Source organism: Aphelocoma coerulescens, chromosome 4 (genome assembly GCF_041296385.1).
Source record: "Aphelocoma coerulescens isolate FSJ_1873_10779 chromosome 4, UR_Acoe_1.0, whole genome shotgun sequence".
Taxonomy (NCBI): Eukaryota; Metazoa; Chordata; class Aves; order Passeriformes; family Corvidae; genus Aphelocoma; species Aphelocoma coerulescens.
In genome coordinates this window covers 76,675,033-76,700,691 of record NC_091017.1, presented here as the reverse complement: position 1 = coordinate 76,700,691, position 25,659 = coordinate 76,675,033, and the positions used below count along the sequence as shown (strand labels likewise).

The window sequence follows — 25,659 nt, the reverse complement described above, 5'->3', positions numbered from 1 at the left end:
TCTGAAGTTTGGTTCGAGAGCACATCCCTGGATGTGCCTTTGAGAACCCTGCTCTTCCTGTTCTCCTGTGAATCCCAAGTTTCCAGGTGAAATGACTGTGTTTGGTGCTTTCCAAGTGATAGTGGCTGCGTCCAGACAGCCCTTGCACCTCCTCACGTGTCCTGTGGGTTAATTAACCACCCTGCCCTGCTAATAACCCTCACTGCATCCCAGCCTATTTAAATTGAATGAAAATATCATCCTAAAATCAGAATCACAGCATGGTTTGGGTTGGAAGGGACATTAAAGATCAGCTCATTCCACCCCTTGCCATGGGCAGGGACACCTTCCACTATCCCAGGTTGCTCCAAGCCCCATCCAACCAGGCCTTGGGCACTTCCAGGGATCCAGTAGCAGCCTCAGCTTCTCTGGGCACCCTGTGGCAGGGCCTCCCCACCCTCACAGGGAAGAATTTCTTCCCAATATCCCATCTATCCCTGTCCTTGGTCAGTGGGAAGCCATTCCCCCTTGTCCCATCACTCAATCCTTTGTCCCAAGTCCCTCTCCAGCTCTCTTGGAGCCTCTTCAGGCACTGAATCCTCCCCTTCTCCTGCTGCCCACACGGTGGGATCAGCCCAGGGAATGGCCAGGGCATGTCCAGCCTCCCATCCACCAACAGCCCCAAAAGCTTCAGTGCTCCCATATTCCTGCTATTTTCTGCTGATGAGATACTGCATCCAATATAAAAATTCCTATCCTGTAACACATCAGACTTTGTTTAGCCAACAACTTTCTTCTAACACCATCTCATCACTCACTAACCTCGATTGTGCCCAACCTCTGCTACACAAGACTTTAACTTATTCCTTTTGGGAAGCATCCAGCTTGGTCCCACTACCAGCAGCAGGTTTTTTTTGTGTCCCAGTGGGTTATTTCATTAGGATGTGCCCCTGGAAATTTTATTTCAGGCTGAGTGTGCAGCTAGTGGGAAGAAAGACTTCTCAATGATGCATTTTCCTACCAAAATAGAAGCAGCATCTTTAAACACAAACAGATTTCAGCTTCCAGCACAGCAGTCCCGGGGCAGGAGACTGAACCAGCTTTAACTACTGAAGTCACACAGGGAAGAATTTGTGAAAAAAAAGAGTGTGGTTTCTGTATTACAGCAGCCACGTGCTCCAGATGGATTAAATGCCATGTAGGCTGGTGAGAAAAAAAATAATGTTGCTCCTCCCCCGAAACAGAAGTTGGACAATTCACATCAAAACTGGATCAAGCACAAAGCAGAAGTCACCAAATGCTTCAAAAGCAGCGAATTGTACCAAATTCAGATGTTAAAGCATCGCTGGGGAAAAAAAACCCCACAACACCCTGTGGTATGAAACTCTGAAAATGTATGTTAAAAATGGTGTAACAGAGAATTTTTCCATATTTTTGCTCCCAAGAATAAAGACTGGGATAAATCAACAGCTGAAAGGGCTGAAAGTCATCTTGCTGTGAGCCTTTGTTCATAAAAATCAGAGTATGGATGAAATCATTCAAGCTGAAAAGCAGAGCAAATGTTTTAAAAGGTATTTTCCTTTGAAAAGGAAAAATCTGCCTCACGGTGAAGAGAAGCAGCAAATCAGTTCACAACATTTCTTTCCTTTTGTGACGGGGAAAATTTATTAAAATTACGATTGCTGCACAAGAAAATAAAGTCATTTCATTACAAGCAAGACATGAAGCACTGAGGAAGAGTTTCTCCCCCTGCTAAAGCTCAAACTCCAGGGCTGCCCCCATGAGATTACAAAGCACGGATGCCCAGGGCACAGTGTGTGGACCAAGGGTGTGGCTGAGCATCCTGGTGATCATCTGCATCCCATCCCTTAACCAGCATTTCCAATTAAGCAGATAGGATTCCTGTGAGATTCCTCTTACAGATCCATCATGGACTTCAGCAAGCTGACAGCCCTTCCAAAAGCCCAGAAACAGCCACTTTAAAAACAATGGAAACTCCTGAACACCCGCCTGAGGGATGAACAAACCGGTGTCTAGCAGATATTATCTTTTTTTTATTTAAAGGCAAATAAAATTGAAGCAGGGAATAGATGGTTCTAAAGCAGTTAATGCAGAGCTGGGTTGCCAGCCAACATCTCACTAAACCATCTTCCCAAATGGAACATTTCAGGCCCTGTTCAAAGCACATAAAAATAAAGAAATAGATGTTAAACAGGTTTTGATGGAACCTCTGGCTGCTTGGGAAGAGGACTTTTAACAGATTCACTGGTGAAGCAAAACAGTAGCTGGGAAGCATCCTCCTGCAAAGCTGACCTTCCATAGAGCAACTGGCTCAAAACCAGTGCCATACCGGGATTCCCAGTTTGTTTTCATGCTGTGGACACCTGTTAGCATCCCTGGTGAAATATTTGAGGGTGCTTTTAATGCTGCTGATGGCACTCAGGCCGGGTTGATCACAGTGGCAGCTGAAGAGAAAATTCATTTCCTGTGACCTGTCATTTGAGGAAACAAATCTCCATCCTGCCCAAGGTGTGTCTGAGCTCCAGGACAGCCCAAGTGAGCATCTGGCAGCTCTGGAAGGAGGTGGAGCAGCACCACAATGTGCATGTCGAGGTATTCTTGTAGCCCAGCACCTGCAGGACCAGGGCTCTGCTTTCCTTTCCCAGCAGCATTTGGAGACATGCTGAGCTGGCAGTGGCGTGGCCCGAGGCAGCTGGAGGCACTGACCCTCTGCAGCTGGAGTTTCAGGTTGGTTTTTCAGCACTAACTGGTGTCTTTAGGGGACACCTGCTCTCCCCATGTGAAACCTCATCCTCTCCGCTGCGTTTTCACTCCAAGACAGACTGGGAAGATAAAAATCCAGCCAACACCACCCTTCACGGGGATCCCGAGGTGTTTCAGCCATTCCTGGGGCTTCTTGAACATTCCAGTTTGGGGAAGCACTGAAGGGCAGAGCTCCAGCCCTTCCAAATAATTTCATTTTTGCTTAGATTTAACTCTTTCTATCCAGAGCCCTCACACTGTTCATGGTCACTACCTGTAATTTTGAGTTCACCTTTGGGATGAAGGCAGGGAGACACTGAACATCCCAGCAGGTGCCTGCTAAACTCCCATCTCTTCCTTCCTCACATCTGAGTCTCCTTGCATGGACTAAAACACCAACACAACACAAATCCTGACCAACTTCTCTCCTGAAAAACCCAACCCAGCTTCCACAGCTACTCCACCACTTTTCTGCTGCTTAATCCCTTGAGCCATTTTCCCCCTCTTGCAGAGCTCTCACCTCCCCACTAGTTTTCTCTGCAAGGAGGAACCTTATATAACTAAACCCAAACGGGATGCAGCTGCAGAGACCATCCTGCTCAGTCCCACCTGTGCCTCAGAAGCTCAGGTGTCAGTTTGGATGCCATAACATCCACTCATTTTGGGGAAGAAACAGCAACATTTCATCCTCAAAACTAGCTTGTCTCAAATACAAAGTTTTTTTGCAATATCATGGTCTTGTTCACATGATCTTGTTGATTTAGCAAGCTGGTCTAGGGGAAGGTGTCCCTGCCCATGGCAGGAGGTTGGATTAGATGGTCTTTAAGGTCTCTTTCAACCCAAAGCATTTTATGGTTCTATGATTCTATGACTTCCCTACCCCCTTGTACAAGACTGGAAGAGGTCCATACTAATATTTTTTGTTTGCTTGCTTTTTATTATTTTTTTTTTTAAATTAAGGAACAGGTCTAGTTGGATTTTGAACCTACAAACTTCCTCCAGAATGACAGCAGGTTGACCTTGTGCTTCCTCAAAGCTCAGCCCAAGGTAAGACCTGAAGTTGCCAAGAACATCTGCTGAGTGAGGTGCAGCCAAGCTGGGCACCTTCCACAGGGGAAAAAGAGCCTTGAAGAGGTAAAACACAGCTTTATTGTAGTATAAACTCCATCTATATTTGAAGTGTTTCACTTTAAAGAGCTTCTCCTCTCCCTCCAGCTCTCCCAAAGAGAATTGCTCACCAAGGCACACGAACCACATCAAATGGAAGCAGAACCCAGCCAAGCAGCTCAGACACAGCTCCCATCCCACAAATGCTCTCTGCAGCAGCAAAACTATGGATCACAGTATTTCTTTCCCTAAATATTCCACATTTCACCTGGTACACCCCCCACTTCCTGCACTGCAACTTATAGGCTGGGCAGAACCACCTGGCTAAGAGAGGACAGGAGAGAAAGGGAAAATGTCTTGCATACTGATGGGCATCTCTAAAATGCATTAAAATTCAAGTTTGGGAATTAAATTCCCTCAGCAACGGTCAACCAAAATCTAGCTTCTCTCTAAAGCCATCCTCCTCCTTGGTCCCCAGATCGCCCTTCCATGTTCCCCGAGCAATAATTTACCTCCTTCCCCAGCGAGCTCATCCCTTGGCTCCACAGGTGCCAACTGTGCCCTCTCTCACCCCAAGTGTTGTTATATTTCGATGAAGCTCAGAGCAACCGGTGGAGTTTGTAAGACAAATATCACATTTTGTGTCAGAACTGGAGGATTTACGCATCAAAAGCTTGTCTGGCTTCTCCCCACCTGCAGCCGTTTACCTGCTGCCAGGTATCACTTCCCATAAAATTGCACCCACCTTAGACCACCACAGGTAAAGGATCACAGCCCTTGGAAATACACAGAATAATTCCATTTTCCAGCCTGCCTTATACCCCTGTGTACATCCACATACAAAAATCCCCAACCCAAATATCTGCTTGCCCTCAGGATGACTCTGTGTGAAAAGGGAACAGATCCCTGACCAAGCACCGGCGGTTCTGCACCACAAGTAGATCGTTCGTGTGTTTAATGCATCACAAATCCATCCAACCACCAGCTGGAGCTGCGAGGGGTCCATGTGTCCCTTGCCAGATTCCTGTGTAATTTTTCATTCTTTCTTCTTAATCATTGCATAATCCAGGGAAGATTTGTAGAGCAATATTAAAGGAAAAGTCGCTGGTGGAGAGAGAGGAAAACACCGGTGACGGTGCCAGCCTGACAGGGGATTTCCATGCTTTGCTCTTGGAAAGACCTGATAAGATGGATGTATTTGTTTTAGCTTTCAGCAAGGAACCTCAAGGATTTGGATTACAAAATCCTTAAATAACATCACGAGAACTGAGTTCTGGAAAAGGAGGTAGGAGAAGTTAATGGTGTTAGCAACCACTGACCTGGCTAATCCCGTTGCTGCCCTGTGTCTGGCTGGGCAAACGCGTTCCTGAAACCTGCACGTGGTTTATAGCACATGGTCTTGGGGCAAGACAGTGCAATTCCAATTGTACCACTGCTGGGTGCAAGTCCAGAATTTCGTGGATTTTGGTTTGTATCAGCTGGGACCAGATGTTCTCCTCCACCCCCTCCACCTCCAGTGTTCTCTCTATGCTTGGTACTGTGAAGAAAATGTCACCAAAGCAGCTGCACTTGTGTTTTACCAACAGACCCAAAGCACACCTGATTGAATTCCCTTTCCTTTTCTGATGGAAGGGATCTTAAAGACAATTTAGTTCCACGCTGCTGCCATGGGCAGGGACACTTTCCACTAAACCAGGTTGCTTCAAACCCCATCCAACTTTGAGCACTTCCAGGAAAGGGGCAGCCAATCTGCTCAAAATGAAGGAGCTGTTTTACTGAAGATGTGGATCAACTCGACCCTCTCATAGGACCAAATATAATCAAAGCAGGGATGAGTTTGGAGACATCAACATGGAAAAGAATTGTTCTTATAGGTGCAGGCCCACCCATGTCAGCAGTAGCTGTGCTTAGCTGCAATTAACTAAATTAGCACAGCTTGATCTCAGTGGAGACAAGTTGTTGAGGAAACCCTCAAACTTAGCAAGCAGACACCACTAAAAACCCAAACTGACTGCAGCTGCAACCCTCCTGAAGGCTGAACCTGTGGTTGCTACACCCTGGCAACGTGTTTTTGAGGCAACCACCCCTCTGGTGCAGTTTCCCATCTGCTCAGGCAACAGGTACATCAGTTGCTGGTATCGGTTTTTCAGGACTGAATTTCAATAAAAATCGCACGTCTCAGAAGGATGTGAGAGCAGTTGATGTCTGTGCACTGATAGTTATGCCTAATTAACATAAAAATGAGGTTTTCCTAATCACCTGCAAGAGGAAACCTGCTTGCAGAACAAGCTACTGGGAAAAAAAAATATAAATTACTCCTCAGGGAGGCAGTTGTCAGAAATAAGACAGAGGGTGGATGTGTTTATTTATACCCAGCAGCTCCAGGTAGGGGCTGCAGGTCCTGACACGCTACCTGGTGTGGTTTCTGAAAGGAGTTTTCTCTTTCCTGTCCCCATTCCATGCTCAGCTCCAACCTCCCAGTGCTGGAGGTGTGTGCTGGGAATGATGGTTTGCACTCTGTGCAGCAGTCCCTACAAATCCAAGGGTATCTTTTAGGATGCAGCAGGCCAGGTCAGCTCACCTCAATTGTGATAACAAATTTCATGTAGAAGTTTGAAGCTTCACAGGAAAAAGGTGGGGAGAAGTGTGGATGGGATTTAGGAGCACCACTCACTTGTGATTTCTGGTCTCTGGGCAAACTCTGTGTTTCCAAAATGTACTCCAAGGATCAGCCAGCACATCAGCAAGTCCCAAAATGTCAAAGCAATCTTTAAAGAGTTCAGAAGCACTGCAGGGGGTGGTACCTTTGACTGAAACTGCAAATCCAAGTGGGGGAAAAACCACTTTAGGCCTTGGCCAACCAAAGCAAAATCCACCAGGATCAAGCAGTGCAGAGCTGGGATGAGTCCTGACCCACCACCTCCTATCTCATCTCATGAAACCTGGTCACAATTACATGTGCCTGGGGAGAAGATGAAGCTGTGGCACTTTTTTGAGGAGCAGTCCTTGAAGGATTGAGGGTACCCCCAGAGGAGAGCAGCAGCAGCACCCTCGTGATAAATGAAGCTTCAAGTTACTGCAAGAACAAACACCAGAGGAAGGAGCCAACCACAATTACTGACTTATCTCGCAGGAAAGACATTTCAGTTATTGTGGGTAGCACCGAAAACAACAGCTTGGTGGAACTGGTGGAGGAAACCACACGTGTCGAGCTCTTCTGCAAATCCACAGGGCACGTCAGGGTGGCTCCCACCTCCCAAAGGTGCTGGCAGCACAGCTGGAGGAGGATATGGATGGTGCAGAGGTTGTGGATGGCTTTGGATGGGCTTTGTTGAAGCAAGATCTGTGGTTTTAGTGCTCCCCCTCTCCAAAACACAGCACTGGGACCACAGTGGTGTCAGTGGGACTGTCTCCGCCACACTCAGATGGTTTCTGCCCTTTCAAGCAGCTCTGGCAGTGCTTTGCATGCTCAAATACAGCTCCACACAATGCCACATCCCCATTACATTTAGCACCTTGTACTGATTGCTTTCAACACACACCGGTGCTCTTCCCAACCCAGGCCCTCACAAATGATGGGACCACTGATGCTCCACCTGTTGCACCACCCACACCTGCCCCTGATGCTCTGGGGGGAAGGAATTCTCCCAGTTTTCCCCTGCAAAGCCAATTTTTCAGAAAATAAATACATCACACAAAGTATTTTAGATGAACATCCCAACACGTTTGCCTTAACCTTTCCTACTCTCTGTGAAAAGGAAATAAGAGAATTACAAGCAAATTTTTTAATGCCATCAGGTTTAGTGAGGACACTGGAATTAGCATCAATAAAAACCTTGATTTTGTACATGAAACCTGAAGTCACCCAAAACTCAAGTAATTCCTTCCTCGCTCTTCCTATTCCTATGAGACACCACAATTTTAAATATTGGATAATTTGAGTCTGCAGCTTGAAGGTTTCTCCAAAACACCAGCTCTTTTTGGAGACAGACTGATGTCACTGCAGCTCATTTGCTTAATTAGGGATTTACAGAAAGATCTCTCTAGAAGAATGGGGAAACCCTTCCAATGAAAAGCTCCAAGTGCAGAATCAAGAGACCATCCCCAATGACTGTTTACTCCCATCTTGTACATAATTTTGGGCCACGCTGTATCAATCAGCAGCTGTGACTGGTGGCATTACACTTCCTAAATATAAAAGGGAGCTCTGCGAGAGGCCAAGCACAACCGCCCCGAGTTTTTCCTAACAGGAGGATGTTGCTTTTGCAAAACCGCGCTGGGATGAGAAGCCAGGGCACAGAATAAACACACAAACCCTGACGCTGCTGCACAGCCCTGAAGGAGTTTTCCCCTTCTTTCAGCAGCTTTGTTTTTTACCACTGCAGCCTTCCTTCCCCCAAGCCCTCGGCTTTTGCTGACCGCTGCACCCCGGCACACGAATCCTTCTCCAAAGGGGTGCTCGGGTACCGCGGAGCACGGGGAGAGGGCTTGCACAGATGTGCACGTTGCAAGAAACAAGAATTCATGCAAATCCCTGCTCCAAGCAAATTCCACAGCAGCGCATCTTATCGCAAGCCAAACAAGAAGTACAAATACGCCGGAGAACGGCAAACCTGCGTTCCAAGAATTTGCTCTTGTTGCAGCTTGATTTTCTCCCCTCTCCTTCCAACAGCTCTCTGCCGACACCGAAAACCAACCAGCCATTAGCTGCACCCATTAATCAGAAGTGAAAACCCCAACTGTGGGAGAAGGCAAAGCCTCTGTTACAGTAGATTTGGGAGTCTCTGTGGTGACTCCTAAAGGGGGGAAGGACCCTCTTTGCTACTGGAAGAGGAGGCAGAGACCAGCAGTGACCATCTCACCCTCCTGAGGATGCCTCTGAGCACAACAGCCATGGCAGAAATGACCCAGCAAGGCAAGAATTCAGATATTAAAGCAGCATAAAACTACTTATAAACCCATTTAACTCTGCTCACATTTGTATGTTCTTCTCCAAGTTTGTACAATAGTTTACTGCTTTGAAATCAGGGATTTTCCTCTGTTTCATCAATCAAGAATTAAGCAGTCTCTTGCCACATCTGGAGATAGACCAGCTTTCCACAGAAGCTCAAGATGATGAAAATAAACGAATAAAATATATTTTTAGTTCGAGTTTCTTTCTTTCTTTTTTTTTTTTTGAGATGGCAAGTTAGAACCTGAATTCCAACCCAACCACTGGGTTTCAGCAGAACAAAAAAATCCCTGTGCTGAGTGCTCTCAAATAGGAGTCATGTCCCTTCCAACTCTGCACCAACAGAGACCTTATTATCCTTTGGGGGAGGAAGTCAGATTTTTTCCACTTAGTTACGTTCCCAGGTAGTTCTTAAATAAGATTTCCCTTCCCTCTGTGTTTAAAGGGACACTTTAGCACAAGTTACTGCTTGGCCATAGTGCCACAGTTGTGTACTGAACCCCAAAATAGAGGGATGACCATTGGGCCACTGGCCAGCACCATTTTATTTCAAGGACAGGACAAATGAGAAGATGCCAAAATTAACAGCACCTCTTCCTACCTTAATCATCATCAGTCAATCGTCCACTTGCACGTCATTAGGAGCCCATAAAGGTTCTTCCAGTGCTGCCCCCTGGAAACAAACAAACAAACAAACAAAAAAAGCTTTTAAAACCAAACAGTTAGAATCCAGAAACATCTTAGGGAAACAGCATTTTTACTGCTGCCAGCAAGGCAATTCCACTTCATTTTACCAGATGAAAAAGCAAAATGCAGTTTTTCATTATTGCTCAAGCTACAGATGCACTTGAAAAAATGAAAATAACTTTTAAATACAGAAAGCAAAATTGTGGGAGTTTCCAGGGTTAAAAGTGCTTTTGGGAAAAGGTGGCAGGAGGGAATTAAAGGGCAGCAGCAGTTATGGATGAGGAGACTGACATTCCCAGCTTGGCCTGATACATGCCCTGCTGTTTGGGTAAAAGTAAATAAAGTTTAGGAAGGTGCAGAGGTAGAGGAAATAGGTGATTTCTATTGTAGTGAGGGCACCACAATCACTTTGGGCTCCTCTGAGGGTGTATTTCCCCAGACAGAAGTTTGGGCATTGGGAAAAGCAGTTCTGTGTGTGTTCTTTTACTTCCACCCCAAGGGAAGGGGACAGAAATCCACATGGGGGTCATCAGGATTTCTGGTGGACACGTACCCATGGCACAGCCACCAGCGCCTTCCCCAAGCCCAAACCTCTCTGGATACAGACTCTGGCTGTAGGATCAAGTGTGATCCTATAAGGAACAGGCTGGGGACCTGCAGGGATGTTCATGATGTTCTCACACTTTGCCCAAACCACCTCCCTCCCCAGCAGCTCTCAGGTTTGGATTCCTGGCTCTATCACCACAGCCACCCCAGAAGGGCTCACGCCCTGTCCAGACTGTTCCTGGTTGTTCCCCAGTTTTACATGACCAGCCAAGTTGTCTCCACTCCCTGCATCTCAGCTCCCCTTCCCAAAATATTTTTTACCCACAGCAGCTTTGAGGCAGCAGTGGGGCTCCTTGCAGGAGTCTGTGGAGCCAACCCCCAACTAACCCCATCTTCTGGGCTGCTGCTACGAAGTACAGAGTTAGAGACCTGAGGCACTTCTGGATTTCGAGCTGAATACATTTGAACCAAATGAATATTTATTTTCCTATCGACATCTTTCCTGCCCAGCCTTGGGCAGGATGCGACCCAGCCATCTGCTGTGTCGGTGCCAGGAGCTGTGGAGCTCAGACATAATCCCTGGGTGATCTCCTCATTGTTTTTCATCCTGCTCAAGTGTTGACTCGAGCACTTGTTCAATTAGACAAGTCTCAGCACTGCAATCAGATGGGCGCATGGGGCTGATTTTCTACCTCCACAGAGTAGAAAAAATCTGATTTAGTCGAGTGTGATAGAACCAGGAGCTTCAAAGCAACGAGACCGGGAGATCACGTCTGCTCAGAAGGCTGCCAGAATTGCTGCTTAACCCAAGCAGACCACCAGCAACTTCCATTGTAAGAGAAGCTGTGAGACAGAGCAGATTAAAAGACATTGGATCTGCCAGGGAGGAGGAGAGCTGGGTTGTTTTCCTGATACTTCTTTTTTAAGGGAACTGGAGAACAGCTGAGGCATCTGCTTTCCCTTGTCTCTGGCTCTAAATGAGTGACCCCAGATGTGCTGGTATTCCCCCCATACCACTTGCATTTTCTTCCTTATGATCCAGCGTTTCCCAACACCTCCCAGGGACACTGCTGTCCTGGGGCAGAGGGGTCTGAGGGCTGCAGGAATTCAGTCCAGCCTCTCCTCCCCATGCAGGAGTGAAGCCCTTCCATCCTTTGGTTAGCACTGTGCATTTAGACAGCAGTAAATTTTATGGGACCGAGTTAGGAGGTTGGCATAAGCAAATGTGCTGTCAATATTTTCATGGTCAATTTATTCCTTCATTCCCAAGGCTGACAGATTCCAAACACAGCCTCGGATGGTGCTAAGTGCAAGAGAACCACAGAATCATGGAGTGGTTTGGGTTGGAAGGGATCTCTGGAGATGATCAAGTCCAGTGTCACTGCCACGGGCAGGGACATCTTCTACCAGACCAGGTTGCTCCAAGCCCCATCCAGCCTGACACTTCCAAGGATGGGAAGTCCACAGTCTCTCTGGGTAACCCGTGCCAGGGCCTCATCACCCTCACAGCCAAGAATTTCTTCCTAATATCCCATCTAAATCTACTCTCCTACAGCCTAAGGTCATTCCCCCTCGTCCCATCACTCCATGCACTTGTCTGAAGTCCCTCTCCAGCTCTGTTTTAGCCTCTCTAGGCACAGGAAGGTCTCCCCAAAGCCTCCTCTTCTCCAGCTCCCCTGCTGCTACCCCCACCATCCCAGAGTTCAAAGGGAATCAGCAATGAAGCCGAGTTTTTCCAAGGCTCGGAGCGAGACTCATGCAGTGCACGCTCATAGCTCCTTGCAAGACAAGGACAACATCTCCTGAAAGCACAGTGTACACTGGGAGATAACAAAAACCAGCAAATGCAAAGGCAGAATGAACACAAGAGAGCTTATCAAGGTCAATGGCACGTGTGTGAATGGGGTGTGGAGCCGGCTGTGCCTTCAGGTGGCTGGAGAAGAGGGAAATTGGGGATGTGTGAGTTTCAGTGACTCACAGCCCCCATTCCCTGTGACAGGAACGGAGCACGGAGCAGGCGGGCAGTCATGTCAGAGTCGAAACATGTCGTGTTGTACACACTCACAGGAGTGTCTCACATCCACATCTGTTCTTAGAAATTACTCACGGGCCTCAGAAATCAGCTTCTGCATGGACAGGAAGCGCAACTACCAAGGAGCAAATGTGGCACGGAGCTGAGAGGAGGCAGCGTGTCCCACATTTGGCTCCTGCAGCCCTGGCCCCACACAATTCTTTCCACTCCTCTGCCTTGTCCTGACCCCCTGTGCCCCGATGTGCCAGCAGTGTAATCTTCTTGCCAGATAAGCCTCCCAAAACGCTATTTCCGGAGGATCTGGTGCGGTCAGCTGGGTGTGGAAAGCCATCCCTGCAACCCACTGACCTTGGGAATACCATAAGAATTCATATTTATTATTTGTATATCTTAGTTGTGTATTTTTGGATGAAAGCAATTTAACTTGGGGAATGCACACGATGTTACAGCACACTAACGGTAAGGAAAACACATGGGATATAGGAAGGAACTTCCATTCTCTACCACCAAAATTCAGTTTTCCAAGCCTGGCAGCATTGGGAAACCCGACACCAGCCTGATCCAGGTATTTCTGGCAATGCTATTACACAAAGTTGCTTCAGAAAGAGATTCAGTTATGAAGGAGACCATTGGACTCAGCATCAAGTGTCTCCCAGGGCAGTGAGAATCATGGAATACCCTGAGCTGGAAAGGACCCAGCAGGATCATCAAGTCCAACCCTGTGCAGAGCACCCCAAGAATCCCACCCTGTGCCTGAGAACATTGTCCAAACACTTCTCAGACAGGCTTGGTGCTGTGACCAGGTTGTCCTGGTTTTGAGTTAGAGTGGATTTTTGGGATAGAGTTGATTTTCTTCCCAGTAGCTAGTACAGCATTTTGGATTTAGGACAGGAGTAATGTCATGGAGACCCTGTCAGATTAAGTTGGAACGAGATGACCTTTAAGGGCCCTTCTGGCCCAAACCAGTTTGTGACTCTATGGAACCATTTTATCTATTTCTTTTCTTAAAATGAGGAATACAAGGTTACAGTCTGAGAGGGTTTTTTTGGAAGAACCCTACTGAGAAAGTGCTCTGGGAATTCAGATGACAACAGCAGTTTTGTTAATCGAGAATATTAATGGTCTAAAACGTTACACACAAAAACGCTCAAGATCAGGGGTTGGCAAAGGTGGCCCACAGTTCCAGGAGTCCTCCATCCCTTGTTAAAATAATTAAAATAAAAGGAAGGCAGGTATTAGTTGGCTAGACAGCCCCAAATCCCACCGCCTGTTAATCCACCTGAAACCCAAGCGTATCAAGGCAAATTAAAGCTGCGTTTAATAATCCATGCAAATCTCAGCCCAGGAATCCTTTATTCTCTTACCTCCTGCCACGAGTTTAGCCCTGCCCAGCACTGCATTCATGCTGCCAGAGCAAAACTACACAAACCTCCACATTTTACTAAGAGGAAGAAGGAATTTTGGACCTTTCACACATTTTGGGGGGGATGCAGCTTTGTGCTTCATTGGCTGGGTGAGACCAAACCCTGTTCCACCTGTACCTGCTTTAATCACATGTATCGACACACATAAATTAGGGCAATTTGTGCATAAATTAGGCAGCATCATTATGCTAATTGGGATGGTATGATTGTGCTGAGAGTGTTTGCAATCTGCCACAGTCCTCTGGGACAGCGCTGTGAGGGAGCTGCTGCCTCTGAAAAGGCTGGAGCTCCTCCAGGATCCCACTGGGCCAGGCATGGCTCCACAGTGACCCAAAACAAGCCTAAATAACTGAGGAGAAGGGGTGAGGAGAGCTGGTGTGATCTGCTTCCTCTGGAATGCCAGTTTCTGTTCTCTGCTTCCTAAATATCACATCCTAAGCTCCCCCTGATGCACGAAACACACCAAGTTATAGGTGGCTGCAGAGAGAGGCTGCTAGAAAAACAACCCCCTGAAGTGTGTGAAAACCAAAGAAAGAGCAGGAGACTCAAATCCCCTGCACTTTGCTTCATCAAATTGATGTGAAGAAACAAGTCATCCTCACAAAAACCACTGCACTGTGCCCCTTCCAATCCCACCTGAATTGCAACAGAGATAGGAATGGTTGCTGGGATCAGGGAGGTATCACAGAGTGTCCTGATGATCCCTGCCCTAAAAGGAAAAAACAACCCTAAATCTTTCCAACTGAATGAGCAAGGATAAGGGAGGAACAAATAAACTGCAAAGTGACAACTTCTCCTTTTGGAATCGTAGAACACCCAAAGCTGGAGGGGACTCACACGGATCATCAAAGTCCAACTCCTGGCCCTGCACAAGACACCCCAAGAATCACAGCAGAGGCTGGGTTAAATCAGTAAATCACCATGCACAGGTAGGTCTACCTGGAGTAGGTAACTATCAAGGGATTTTTATTAAGACCTTCAGAGGCTTTTACCAAAACATGGATTTTTTCAGCTATCCCACAGGTATTCTGCAGCCTGAGCCCCCAACACCTGCAGGGCTGTGGTTGGTGTCCCTGTGCAGAGAGCAGCTGTGCTGCTGCTGGTGATGCTCAGCTCCAGCTCCAGGGGCTGGTGTTGCACCACATCTCCCTCCTCCTTATGGCTACCAGGGGATGCTCCCAAAGTCATCCAGTTTTCCTTCCAAAACTGGTCACTAATTTACCAAATGCGACCGTTATGATGAAAAATCGTCCCTGGGGGACTTGAGCTCCCTCCCTTCAGAGGGAATTCGAGCTCAGTTTATTCTCCAGGATCCAGCCAGGAGTTTTTCCTCCAACAGACGTGCTGGCACTTTGCCTGGCTAAAAAACATACAGCAGGAGAGCAGCAAGCACTAAACTACTACTACTAGAAGTGTTAAAAAAAAATCAACTTTGAGTAAACCATCTGGTAACACTCACTGCGCCACAGGTAAGGGCAAACACAGTATAGCACCAAAAAAAATCATCAATGCTCAGAGAATAAGGGTGTGAAACACCAAACCAGCCCAGGGGCAACCTGGAACAAGTTGCCCAGAGAAGCTGTGGCTGTCCCTGAATCCCTGGAAGTGTCCAAGGCCAGGCTGGATGGGGCTTGGAGCAACCTGGGATAATGAAAGGTGTCCCTGCCTGTGGCAAGGGGTGAAACTGGATGGTTTTTTAATAAAGGCAAAAGGATGAAACACTAAAAGGGCAGGGGCACATGGGAACTGGAGGATGCTCCAGCAAGAGCAGGGAGCAGAACTGAGCTGCTCCAGCTGCAGGGCCAAAGGATTAGTGAAACACAAAGGGAAAAAAATCTGCAGCCAGCTTCCTTCTGCTCTTCTGCTGTTCCCCTTGCCTGGGTGGTGGCTTTTCCCCTCCATCTTTAAGCAGAACCTTCTCTAAGTAGTTTAGCAGCGAAAGCAAACTCATCTCTCCCTCCCTGTGATGGAATATGGATACTGGCACGGGCCAACATCAGCATCTTAACACCCAATATTTCCCAAGCCTCTCTGAAAACCCATCATCTTATCAAAACAACAGCTTTAAAACCTCTCCTCTGCACTCTTTGGTGATAATTAGTTTAAGTCTGTCACCAGCAGATCAGTTTAGGATTGCAGCTAAGCCAAAGGGATATGAAAGGGTTTTGTCCAAAGCCTCTCCACACCAAATCAGTTCAAAAAAGGGAAAGACAAAACACGAACTGGCTGCACCAGCAGCTCCAACAGTTTCTGCTGCTCAGAAGGGAGCACAGCAAGATTTAATAAACAAGCTCAATAAAGTTATTCTTCCCTGTTTTATTTCCCCTTAAAGCATCAGCCCAGTTTGGTTTTGTTTCCATCACAAACAGCTCCTTTAATCGTTCCTGACGGGAGCACAACGCGGGGCCTCGGTGTGTGAAGCCTCCCCCAGCCCCTGCCAGCTCCCAGTTAATGGAGCTGCTCTGCCTCACTACAGCAATTCCTGTAATTCAAGTCTGGCAAACAATTCCTAGGCTGAAAATGGGACAGCATCCAGTCGTTATCTCCTTTTTTGTAGAAAAGAACTAAAAAAAAAAAAATTAAAAAAATCCAGCGTTATTTACTCTACCTGCCTGTTTGCTGTGCTGGCAGTGCCACCACGCAGGTGTGACAGCAACAAACGCCGGCAGCTCTCGCAGTTTTGCCTGTTGATGTGTCTCCTTTCATCCCAGCAAACAGCCTGTCAGAGCTAAAGGAGCAGCTGAGAGCAAGGAAAGCATCCGGCTCTCTCCTGACAGCTGAACAAGCTGGCAGTTTTCAGGAGGAAAAGCTTTCCTACGCTTCTAAACCATGGCAACTCCTTCCAGAGCTGATCTTACAAGTCTTTCCCAACCTAAATGATTCTGTAATTCTAATATCCTATCATTCTAATCGAATTAATTTTGGTGCTGGTGCTTCCATACAGCCTCACTGGTGTTTCTAACCTCGTTCATCTGTACCAATCCACCCTAGAATTTCCATCCCCAAAATTAATGCATTAAAGACCAAAAAAACCCATCCGTTTTCTTGCAGACAAATCAATCGTGGACCAATCCCACCCCGGTGCAGACACCAAGCCCTGGCCAAGCGCAGGAACTGTGCACAAATGGAGGTGAAAGGCTTTTGTTCAAATGGTTTCGCTCCCCAGGACACACCTGATAAGAGCCTGCAGCAATGCCACACCCTGAGATAAACCCGTCGGGTTCAGTCTCCCAACCCGAGCTCTGCATCCCGGGCGAGGGGTGGGAAACAAACACCCAAAGAAAACACTCTGTGCGTAACAGGACCATTTCCCTTGGCAAATCTCTCTGCTTTCCTTTCCTCGCCCTCTCTGTGTGCACAGAGAAACCATTCCCTGGCATTTTCCGAGCTACAGTCCAGGTCTGCTCCCTTGGATGGGAGGCAAGGCTGATGCCTGACCCTGGAGCAGGAGCACCCCATGACCTCCTGGTGCCTGTAAAATTTAGTCCTTGCTGTTTCTTAGATTGGAATGTGTAAAGAGACAGGGCAAAGCTGTTTGAAAAGAGGCATCCTTTAAAAATTGAAGTGATAGAGTCGGGAATAAAAGAACTCCCGGGATGCAGAGATGGCCACTGGCTTTAAGGGCCACGTTCTGGGAAGCCAATGGATGCACAACTGTACGTGAGAGGCTTTCATTAGTGAAGATTTGACAGTCAAACAGTGGCATATAGAATCATGGAACAGTCTGGGTTGTAAAGGACCTTAAAGATCATCCAGTTCCACACCCTGCCATGGGCAGGGACAGCTTCCACTAGCCCAGGTTGCTCCAAGCCCATCCAACCTGGCCTTGGACACTTCCAGGGACCCAGGGGCAGCCACAGCTTCTCTGGGCAACCTGTGCCAGGGCCTCACCACCCTCAGAGTAAAGTACTTCTTCCCAATATCCAGTCTAAACCTACTCTCTGTCAGTGTAAAGATCATTCCCCCTTGTCCTGTCACGCCAGCCCTTTGTCCAAAGTCCTTCTCCAGCTCTCCTGGAGCCTCTCCAGGCACTGGAAGGTGCTGAAAGGTCTCCATGGAGCCTTCTCTTCTCCAGGCTGAACAACCCCAGCTCTCCCAGCCTGGCTCCATAGGAACTCTGGGCCATATGGATGTAAGCAGATACACAAACAAGCTGTGACCCTACCTGAGCACACCTTGGGAGGGCACCTTGGTCTTCCTGAGTTCCCACTGAGGACACTGGAGCTGCCCAAAGTGTCCTACACGGGGCAATGTGCAGCCCAGTCACTGAGGTCTCATTTCTAAGCAAAACATTTGCAACCTTTCTATTCCTCTTCCTCTTTTGACTTCCTTAATGAATAAACAAACTTATGAAGGGGGGGAAAAAACCCACTCACACGACCAGTCATCCTCTGCACAGCCTGGGTTTGCTGGGAGCAGCTGGGAAGGGGGAATGGACATGAGGTTTTGAGCAGTGCACCAGGGACATCAGTGGCCTCAGGGCAGAATTGGGGCAGAACCTTACAAAATGCTTCACAGGCAACTTCTGCTGCTGGCTCAGGGCTGGTTTTGTTTTTGGGAAGGTGTCTTAATCTGACCCACTCTGTGAACAGAGCAGGTGGGACACACACCAAGAGTTTGCAAGAGGCTGGGCTGTATCCTGGACATTTTGGGAGAGAATGAATGCAGTGGAACAGGGTGCCCAGAGAAGCTGTTGCTGTCCCATTCCTGGAAGTGTCCAAGGCCAGGCTGGATAGGGTTTGGAGCAATCTGGGCTAGTGGAAGGTGTCCCCATCCATGGCAGGGTGTTGGAACGAGATGATCTTCAAGGTCCTTCCAATCCAAATCATTCCAGGATTCTATGATTTGTGCTTCCCTAAAAGTTTTGGGAAATAAATCCCATTTCCCATCATGCATTTTGCTTGCCAAATGTCAAATTCAAGAATTTCCACATCTGGCTGTGTCCCATACCTCACCTGTACTGCCACTCCCTGCTCTGCTCACCAGTGCAAATCACTGCCATGGAAACATCCTTGTTCCTGATGGGAGAGGTTTCACTTGGGTTTTCCTGCCCATCATTCCACCAGATCCCAGCCCACAGCCTGCCAAGCCCCAGGCAGAGATTTATCCACTTGAAGGCAAGCAGGATCTGGTTTAAAGGCAGATCTACACCATGCAGGAGTCAGGTGGTGGTTTTGGCTGGGATTTCTGTGCATGCAGGAGTTGGGACGGGGACAGGGACAGGGACATGGAGTGACTGTTCAGGAAGCAACCCAAGGATCAAGCTCCAGCAAGTTATAGCATTGGACAGCAACAGGATATTCTTCATTCCTCTCACGGATGGATTTCTGAGCTGTGGATATAAATACAACGTTGTATTTATATCATTGTTGTAGCCAGGATATTGTGCCTCTCTCCTCTGGGATGTGAGATCAGAGCTACAGCAGGTCATGAAGCTCAAAAAGCAACAGCTCCTTTCTGCCTGTCACTGACACTTGGATTCCTTAGAACCCTTTTTGGTGGCCCCTTTCTGAGAGCCAGACGTCTGCATCTCCAGATCTGTTATCAGTGCTGATCAGGACACCCTGTTGCACACCTACACACCCCTGTCCCACCTCAACCCCATCCTGCTCTAGCTGAGCCTCAAACCCTCAGCAGATCACGACAGAGCAGAGTAAGGCTTTTGACAAAGCTACACATGGGCAAAAAAAATATTAAGCCAGAGCAGCAGAGACCAAAGGAAAATGGGTTTCATTTCTGCCACTGTCACCGCCCCACTTCAATGTGCTCATAAAGGAGCTTCACCTCCTGGCTTGACCATCAGGCTCTAAAGTCACTGTCAAAGTAAAGTTTGTGAATAAATCCACTCAATTTTATAGAATTATGGAATCCTTTAGGTTGGAAAAGGCCTCTAAGAACATGAAGTTCAACCATTCCCCCAAGCATTGCCAAGGCCACCACTGACCCGTGTCCCCAAGCGCCACATCCACATGGCTTTTAAATCCCCCCAGGGATGGGGACTCTAGGGCTGTGCCAGGGCTGGACAAGCTTTTCTGTGAAGGTATTTTCCCTAAAATCCAACCAAAACCTGGACACAACTCCCCACACACACAACAAAGTCCCTGTGGTAACTCCAAAGAGGGAAGGGATGGACACGCCGCAGGACCAGGCTGTTGTGGATTGCTCAGCACTTTGCACCAAACAATAATGTTGGCTCTGCTGCAGCTTTTAGGCTGGATGAAATTCAGAGTTTTGACAATCTCCCTGCCCCTCCAAACAGCACTGAAATCCGTGGGGACCCGGAAGACATAAGGATCAAGAGAATTGTGGCACAAACCCTCATGTACATCAGGTCTGGAAGCGTTAAGGGTGTCGTTACAATACAAAGGGGCTACAGGGCAAATGTTTGGAGGTGCAGCCCTGGAGAAGCCACCTCCTGGTCTATTCCACCCAAATTCCCAAAACCAGCAAAAGATCCAGGATGTGATTTTTTTCCTGCCAGAAGTTTTGATGTTTCTTTTGGGGGGATACAGCGGACAGCAGCACTAAACCTGCAGGACTCATCACACTGGCATCAGGATCCTTCCAGTTCTGCACGGGGAGTCCTACCATGGGAATTCTGTAACCTTTGGGCACACTGGAGATGGAAAGTGGAGCTAAAAGTCATGGATGAGACCTCCTCATGGCTAGGAAAGCTCTGACTGAGCTGTGGTGGCAGGTGTTGTGTGCAGCTGTGGAGCTTCCCTTTAATCCATCATGGTGATCTCCTGCAGGATTCAGGTGGCCACAGGTCTCGGTTCCCTTTGGGGGTTTCAGTTTTGTTTCTCCAGTAAAGACCCTACTCCAAGAATAAAATAATTTTTTTGCTTCTCTGGAAGGTCTCCCATAGCTCTGTATTCTTTGTTTAAAACACAAAATGCTGCTTTAAAAAGTTGTGTTTGGGTTTTTTCTAAAATTTAAACCCACACATTTTCGGTTCAAGTTTGCTCAGGTCCTTCTCTCAAGAGAAAGCCAAGTCTCCAACCAGGAGTGACTTCCCACATGGACATCCTGTCCTACCTTAGCTACCAGGACTTGTTTGAGATGATTAATTACCTAAACTTTAAAAAAATAATTAACACTGAAGGTGCCAAGAACTCAGACCCCCAACAACACAGGATCACAGAGTGGTTTGGGTTGGAAGGGACCTTAAAGACCATCCCAGGTGCCACAGAGTCCACGATGGCATCAGAAGATCCTGCATGTGACAGGTCCACCCTACCAGCAGCAGCAGCTGGAATATGCCAGGCTACAAGGAAACACCTCAGTCTAACTCTTGGGGTACACAGCTGCTCCTCCAAAAATCCTGGATGCTTCACAAGCCTGAAGAAAAACAAAGAAATCCATCTGCCACCACTTAGGGAAGGTACACGCTCCAGGTAAGGCAGTATCCTGGGAAAAAGGAGGTTAATTTTCTTTTTTTTCCCCACTATTGCCCTGCAGCAAGAACAAACCCAAATGGTTTTGCCCTAATTTATGCCTGTTTTCCTTACTATCCTAAACCTTCTCTATTTGAAGGAAGGTTTTGCTGCAGAAACTTTCACAGATGGTGAAAATAATAATAATCTGTGAGCAGGAAGGGTTGCATCCATGTAAATCAACAGCAAAGCTTCCAGCATTTCCAGGGGACAGCTTTTGCCACAGCTCCAGCTGGGACTAAGCGCACTTGTGTTCCCACAATACCACAACAAACCAAACTGGGCATGATCCCTTCTCTATCTCTGACACTTGAAGCTCTTTTTTGCCTTCTAATAAACAAGATAATGATTTTTGAGTGAGTTTGCCCCTAACTGAACAGCTGTTTCTCCAGTGTTGCTGATATTCACAATAAACTGGAATTTCTCTCTCTGGATGCTGTTTATTCTGGTTGAACTTAGTTAAGAAAGTGCCATAAACTGAGAACAAGTGAACAGACCTGAATTGCCAAAATGTTACAGGTATCAAATAGTTGGCCTCAAAGAGGAGGAATTTCTGGGATGAATAAAGGTAAAAGCTGCTCTGAGGGAGATCCCCACTTCCACACAAGCAGGTGTGGGAGGAAAGGACCTTCTTGAGCTCAAATGTCCTGGATTATCCCAAAGGACACACTGCAGCCATAAAAGCTTTCCAGGGGAACGAGTGGGTGAAGGACACAGACATTCAAAGCTGTTGTTCTCCACTGAAACAGGAGAGTGAGGGTGGCTTGGAAACCCAGCACGTTCCTAAGGAGTTAAAAGGTAGCTCTGGAGCCTGGCACAATTAACATTCTGGCAGAGTCTATTTAAATTGCAGGGAAAGTTGAGCTTGTCCAACTGGATAGTCAGACTGCAGGTTCCCCCAAATAGGGCTTTGATTCTCCAACACAACACCCGAAATCCTCTCTGGCTTACATAAAACACATGTGGAATCACGCTCCCTGTTGCACAACACAGCTCTAGGGAGAATTCCAGGTATAGAAGTATAAACTGAAGGTCAGTGCTCTGCAAGGGCTGAGGATTTCTCTGGCAACAGAGAGGAGGACAGGCTGGTCCTGGTGGCAAAGCTGCCTTGAGAGCTACCAACAGCATCAGTACCTCCCAAGGCAAGGGTGGGGGGGGGGTTCACTCAAGCACAGCACTCAAGGACAAAAAATATGAGCAAGTATCTGAAAAAACCCCTAAAAGCAAGTCGTTTTTGTGATCCAAACAACCCAACCCAGTAGGATTTGTACTATTTCTGCATCCTTGCATTCTCCATGCTGCTCTAACACTCCCAATAATCGCCACTGCCTCGACATCTTTTCTGTTCTCAGGTCCACTGCTCTGTCAGCCTGATTTTAAAATATGCTGCCAGGGTGAAATAAAATCTGACTGTGTTTATCTCAGCCTGCAAAGGGCAGGTCAGCACAGGGAGGGGAGATTTCCCTGCAGCAAAAGGTGTTACAGAATCATGGAATGGTTTGGGATGGAAGGGACCTGAAAGACCATCTCATTCCAATCCCCTGCCATGGGTAGGGACACCTTTGACTATCCCAGGGTGCTCCAAGCCCTGTCCAACCTGGCCTTGGACACTTCCAGGGATGGGACAACCACAGCTTCTCTGGGCAGCCTGTTCCAGGGCCTCATAGTAGAGAATTTCCATCTAAAATCTAATAGGAATCTCTCATCTTTTATTTCAAACCACCCCCCCTTGTCCTATCTCTATCTGCCTGTATAAAAAGTCACTCACCCTCTTTTTTTAAGGCCCTTTAGGTACTGAAATGCCACATCCCCTGTGCAGAGACCTTACATGGAGCTCCCAGTCATTCTGGAGGGGATGACACACCACCCTGTCCCATCTCCACAGAGCAAGGCTGCAGTTTAAAGCTGGCTTTATTAGACTGAGTCTAGAAGGAATGAACGGGATCCAGGAGCTGTGGATAAGGGAATGACCCTGAGCTCTGCTACAGATCAGAGATCCCAGAGCAGAACCACAGAATGTCCTGAGCTGGAAGGGACCCACAAGGATCATCGAGTCCAACCCCTCCGACAGGCATGAATGACTGTGCAAAAGTGACTGCACGTGGGCAGCTCTGCACACCCCCAAACCCAGCAGTGCAGGCACCACTCCCGAGCTGACACAGACACATTTTGGAGCTTTATCCCACGGCTTCATTCTGAAAGCACTGCTGACTGACAGGGGCCAGCTCAATGGCCTGGCAGGAAGGCCAGGGGAGGAATGGGCTGAGCATAGGGCTCAGCTTCCCTCCTTACAGCAGAAAGCAGCACACACCAGCCATGGAGCACAAAAGCTTTTGTTTTACATCTCAAAACCAAGCCACTGTTGCTGCTCCAGGACTGACAACGTGCAAGCAGCGGGGCTGAAACCCAAACGGTGCAAAAACACAGACTTTGGGGGGTTTGAATCCTGAAAAGAGACTTTTTTTAAAGAAATGAAGGTAGGAACGCTGCATCTCAAAGCAAATCCCAGAAGGAAAAGCCTCCCCTGGATGCTGTTGGAGGTCAAACCCCAGTAAGTGGCATTTAGTGGTGCTGGATGGGGCACGTCCTCACCACCCCAGTGAGCTCCCCAGCCTCGGCGGTGCTTCCACAGCACCACAGAAGGGTTTGGGTCAGAAGGGACCTTACAGATCCTCCAGTTCCAAGCCCCTGCCACGGGCAGGGACTCTGTTTTGGAGAGGAACAGCCTCCCTGAGCTGGGCTGTGCAGTTTCCAGTAGCAACTGTGCCTAATCCAGCCCCGAGACAAAACTGCCGGCGCTCATTCATACCCACGGCACGTGCTGGGCAGACTCTGGGCATGGCCACAACTACTGCATGGGTTTGGTTTTTTTCCCCCTCAGTTTAAGATCATTTTTTAAAAACATTTTTAAAAGAAAATAAGCATATTTAAGAAAGTTTTTTTTACCAATATAAAATTTTAATAGATGAGGTTGGGATCAGGTTTTGTCTAAAGGGTGAACAAAAGCCTTTCCCTCTGCACGTTCATTGTACAAACCAGATTTATTTCAGTGCTTTATTTTCACAGTATTGGAGAAATTAACAAAAAAGAGGCTGGTTTAGTGGTGAAATTCTTGATTTTTTATAAAAGAATTAAAAGAAAGGAGACAAAAATCGTATTGAAGAGAAATCAGCAGTTGCTCCATCCTATATTCAGGTCACAGCACCAAAAAGATGCCTAATTGACAAAATAATGGTGGGATCACATCACCTATTGGTACTGACAGATAGGAATGTAAAAACTGAAGCAAAATTTAAAAATACATATTTTTCTATGAAAGTTTCAGAAGAGGCAAGTTACCACGCACGTGGGCTAGTGAACCAGGAAGAAACATCACTGAATTGCTAATGCATCTTTTTGGTAACTTCTTCAACAAGTTTCCATTTCTAATTTTAATTTGAGGTATGTGGTAGATGCACAAATACACAGATATTTGTCCCTTTTTCTCTCTGGGCACACTCAGCTACCAGCACCAGGTGAGGAAGGGGACTTAGCAGCTTTCCAGCATCTCCAAGGACATCAGGCAGAAGGGAGAGCCCAGCTCTTACAGGGTGGGAGGACAGGAGGTGATGGGCAGAAGATGGATCAAGAGGTTCAGGGTGCAGGGAGAAGCTTTTCCACCATGAGATCAGTCAAGCTCGGTGCCCAGAGGTTGGGCAATCTCCATCCCTGGGGGTTTTCAAGATGGATAAAGACCTGGGCACAATCAGAATCAAAAAGGTTGGAAAAGCCCTCTAAGACCATCCAGTCCAACCATTCCCCCAGCACTGCCAAGGCCACCACTGACCCACGTCCCCACGTGCCACATCCACATGGCTTTTAAATCCCTCCAGGGATGGGGACTCCACCACTGCCCTGGGCAGCTGTGCCAGGGCAGGACAGCCCTTTCCATGAAGAAACATCCAATCTACACCTCCCCTGGCCCAGCCTGAGGCCGTTCCCTCTCCTCCTGTCCCTGTTCCCTGGGAGCAGAGCCCGACCCCCCCGGCTGCCCCCTCCTGTCAGGGACTTGTGCAGAGCCACAAGGTCCCTGCAAACACACAGAAACCTGGATAGTGGAATTACTTTATTCTGCATAAAAACGTGTGTAAAAAAGAACAGAGGCCCCAACACCTTGTTTGAGAGACAGACCAGTGCCATGATGTTTAAAACCTTCTAGAAAACAAGCTCAAGTCACTGTTTTCCATGTCACCCCTTCCTGAGTTTCCCCTCCACATTCCAACAGTGCCTGCCCTTCGCCTCCCCAGCCAGCCTGGAGAGATGTTATTCTTCTCACAAAAAAAAAAAAAAACCAACCCAAAAAAAAACAAGAGAAAAAAAAAACCCGTTGATTATTTATGCTGCTCTTTGAACAACACCAGCTATTGTCAGGAGTGTTTTACAGCTCTGAATGTCACATTGAGAGTCTGGTCATGCCAGGAGAAAAGCCTGCCGCTGCCATGTCCAGGCATAAATCCCTTTATTCAAGGCACCCGGAGCCCAGAACTGGGTAAAACCTAAAAGGAAGCTGGTGGGTGTGACAGCCACATTTTGTACAATGACATAAAAAGGAACAGGCAAAGCTGCTCGAGTGGTTTTTTTTGAGGTAAAAGGTAGAAAAACTACAAGGAGCATCGTGCAGAGCCAGGTGAGACTGAGCTTGGGCTGGATGCTGCTGTGGAGGAATTGCACGGAGAAGCGTGGGGGTGAGCAGAG

General features: G+C 47.6%; 1 protein-coding gene and 1 long non-coding RNA gene across 2 annotated transcripts in view; one reads left to right on the top strand and one right to left on the bottom strand.

Moving 5' to 3' along the window:
* Positions 1 to 25,659, bottom strand: part of PTPRA (protein tyrosine phosphatase receptor type A) — a 114,574-nt gene that overhangs the window by 48,114 nt on the left and 40,801 nt on the right. The window contains exon 3 of the mRNA XM_069014766.1: positions 9,402 to 9,473. Coding sequence (XP_068870867.1) covers positions 9,402 to 9,413 — 12 coding nt within the window. The 5' untranslated portion in view covers positions 9,414 to 9,473. The remainder of the gene's footprint in view (positions 1 to 9,401; positions 9,474 to 25,659) is intronic.
* On the top strand, positions 912 to 4,511 carry LOC138110083 (uncharacterized). The gene is made up of 3 exons (XR_011150789.1): positions 912 to 3,569; positions 3,703 to 3,789; positions 3,958 to 4,511. It is a non-coding gene; the product is annotated as an uncharacterized lncRNA (long non-coding RNA).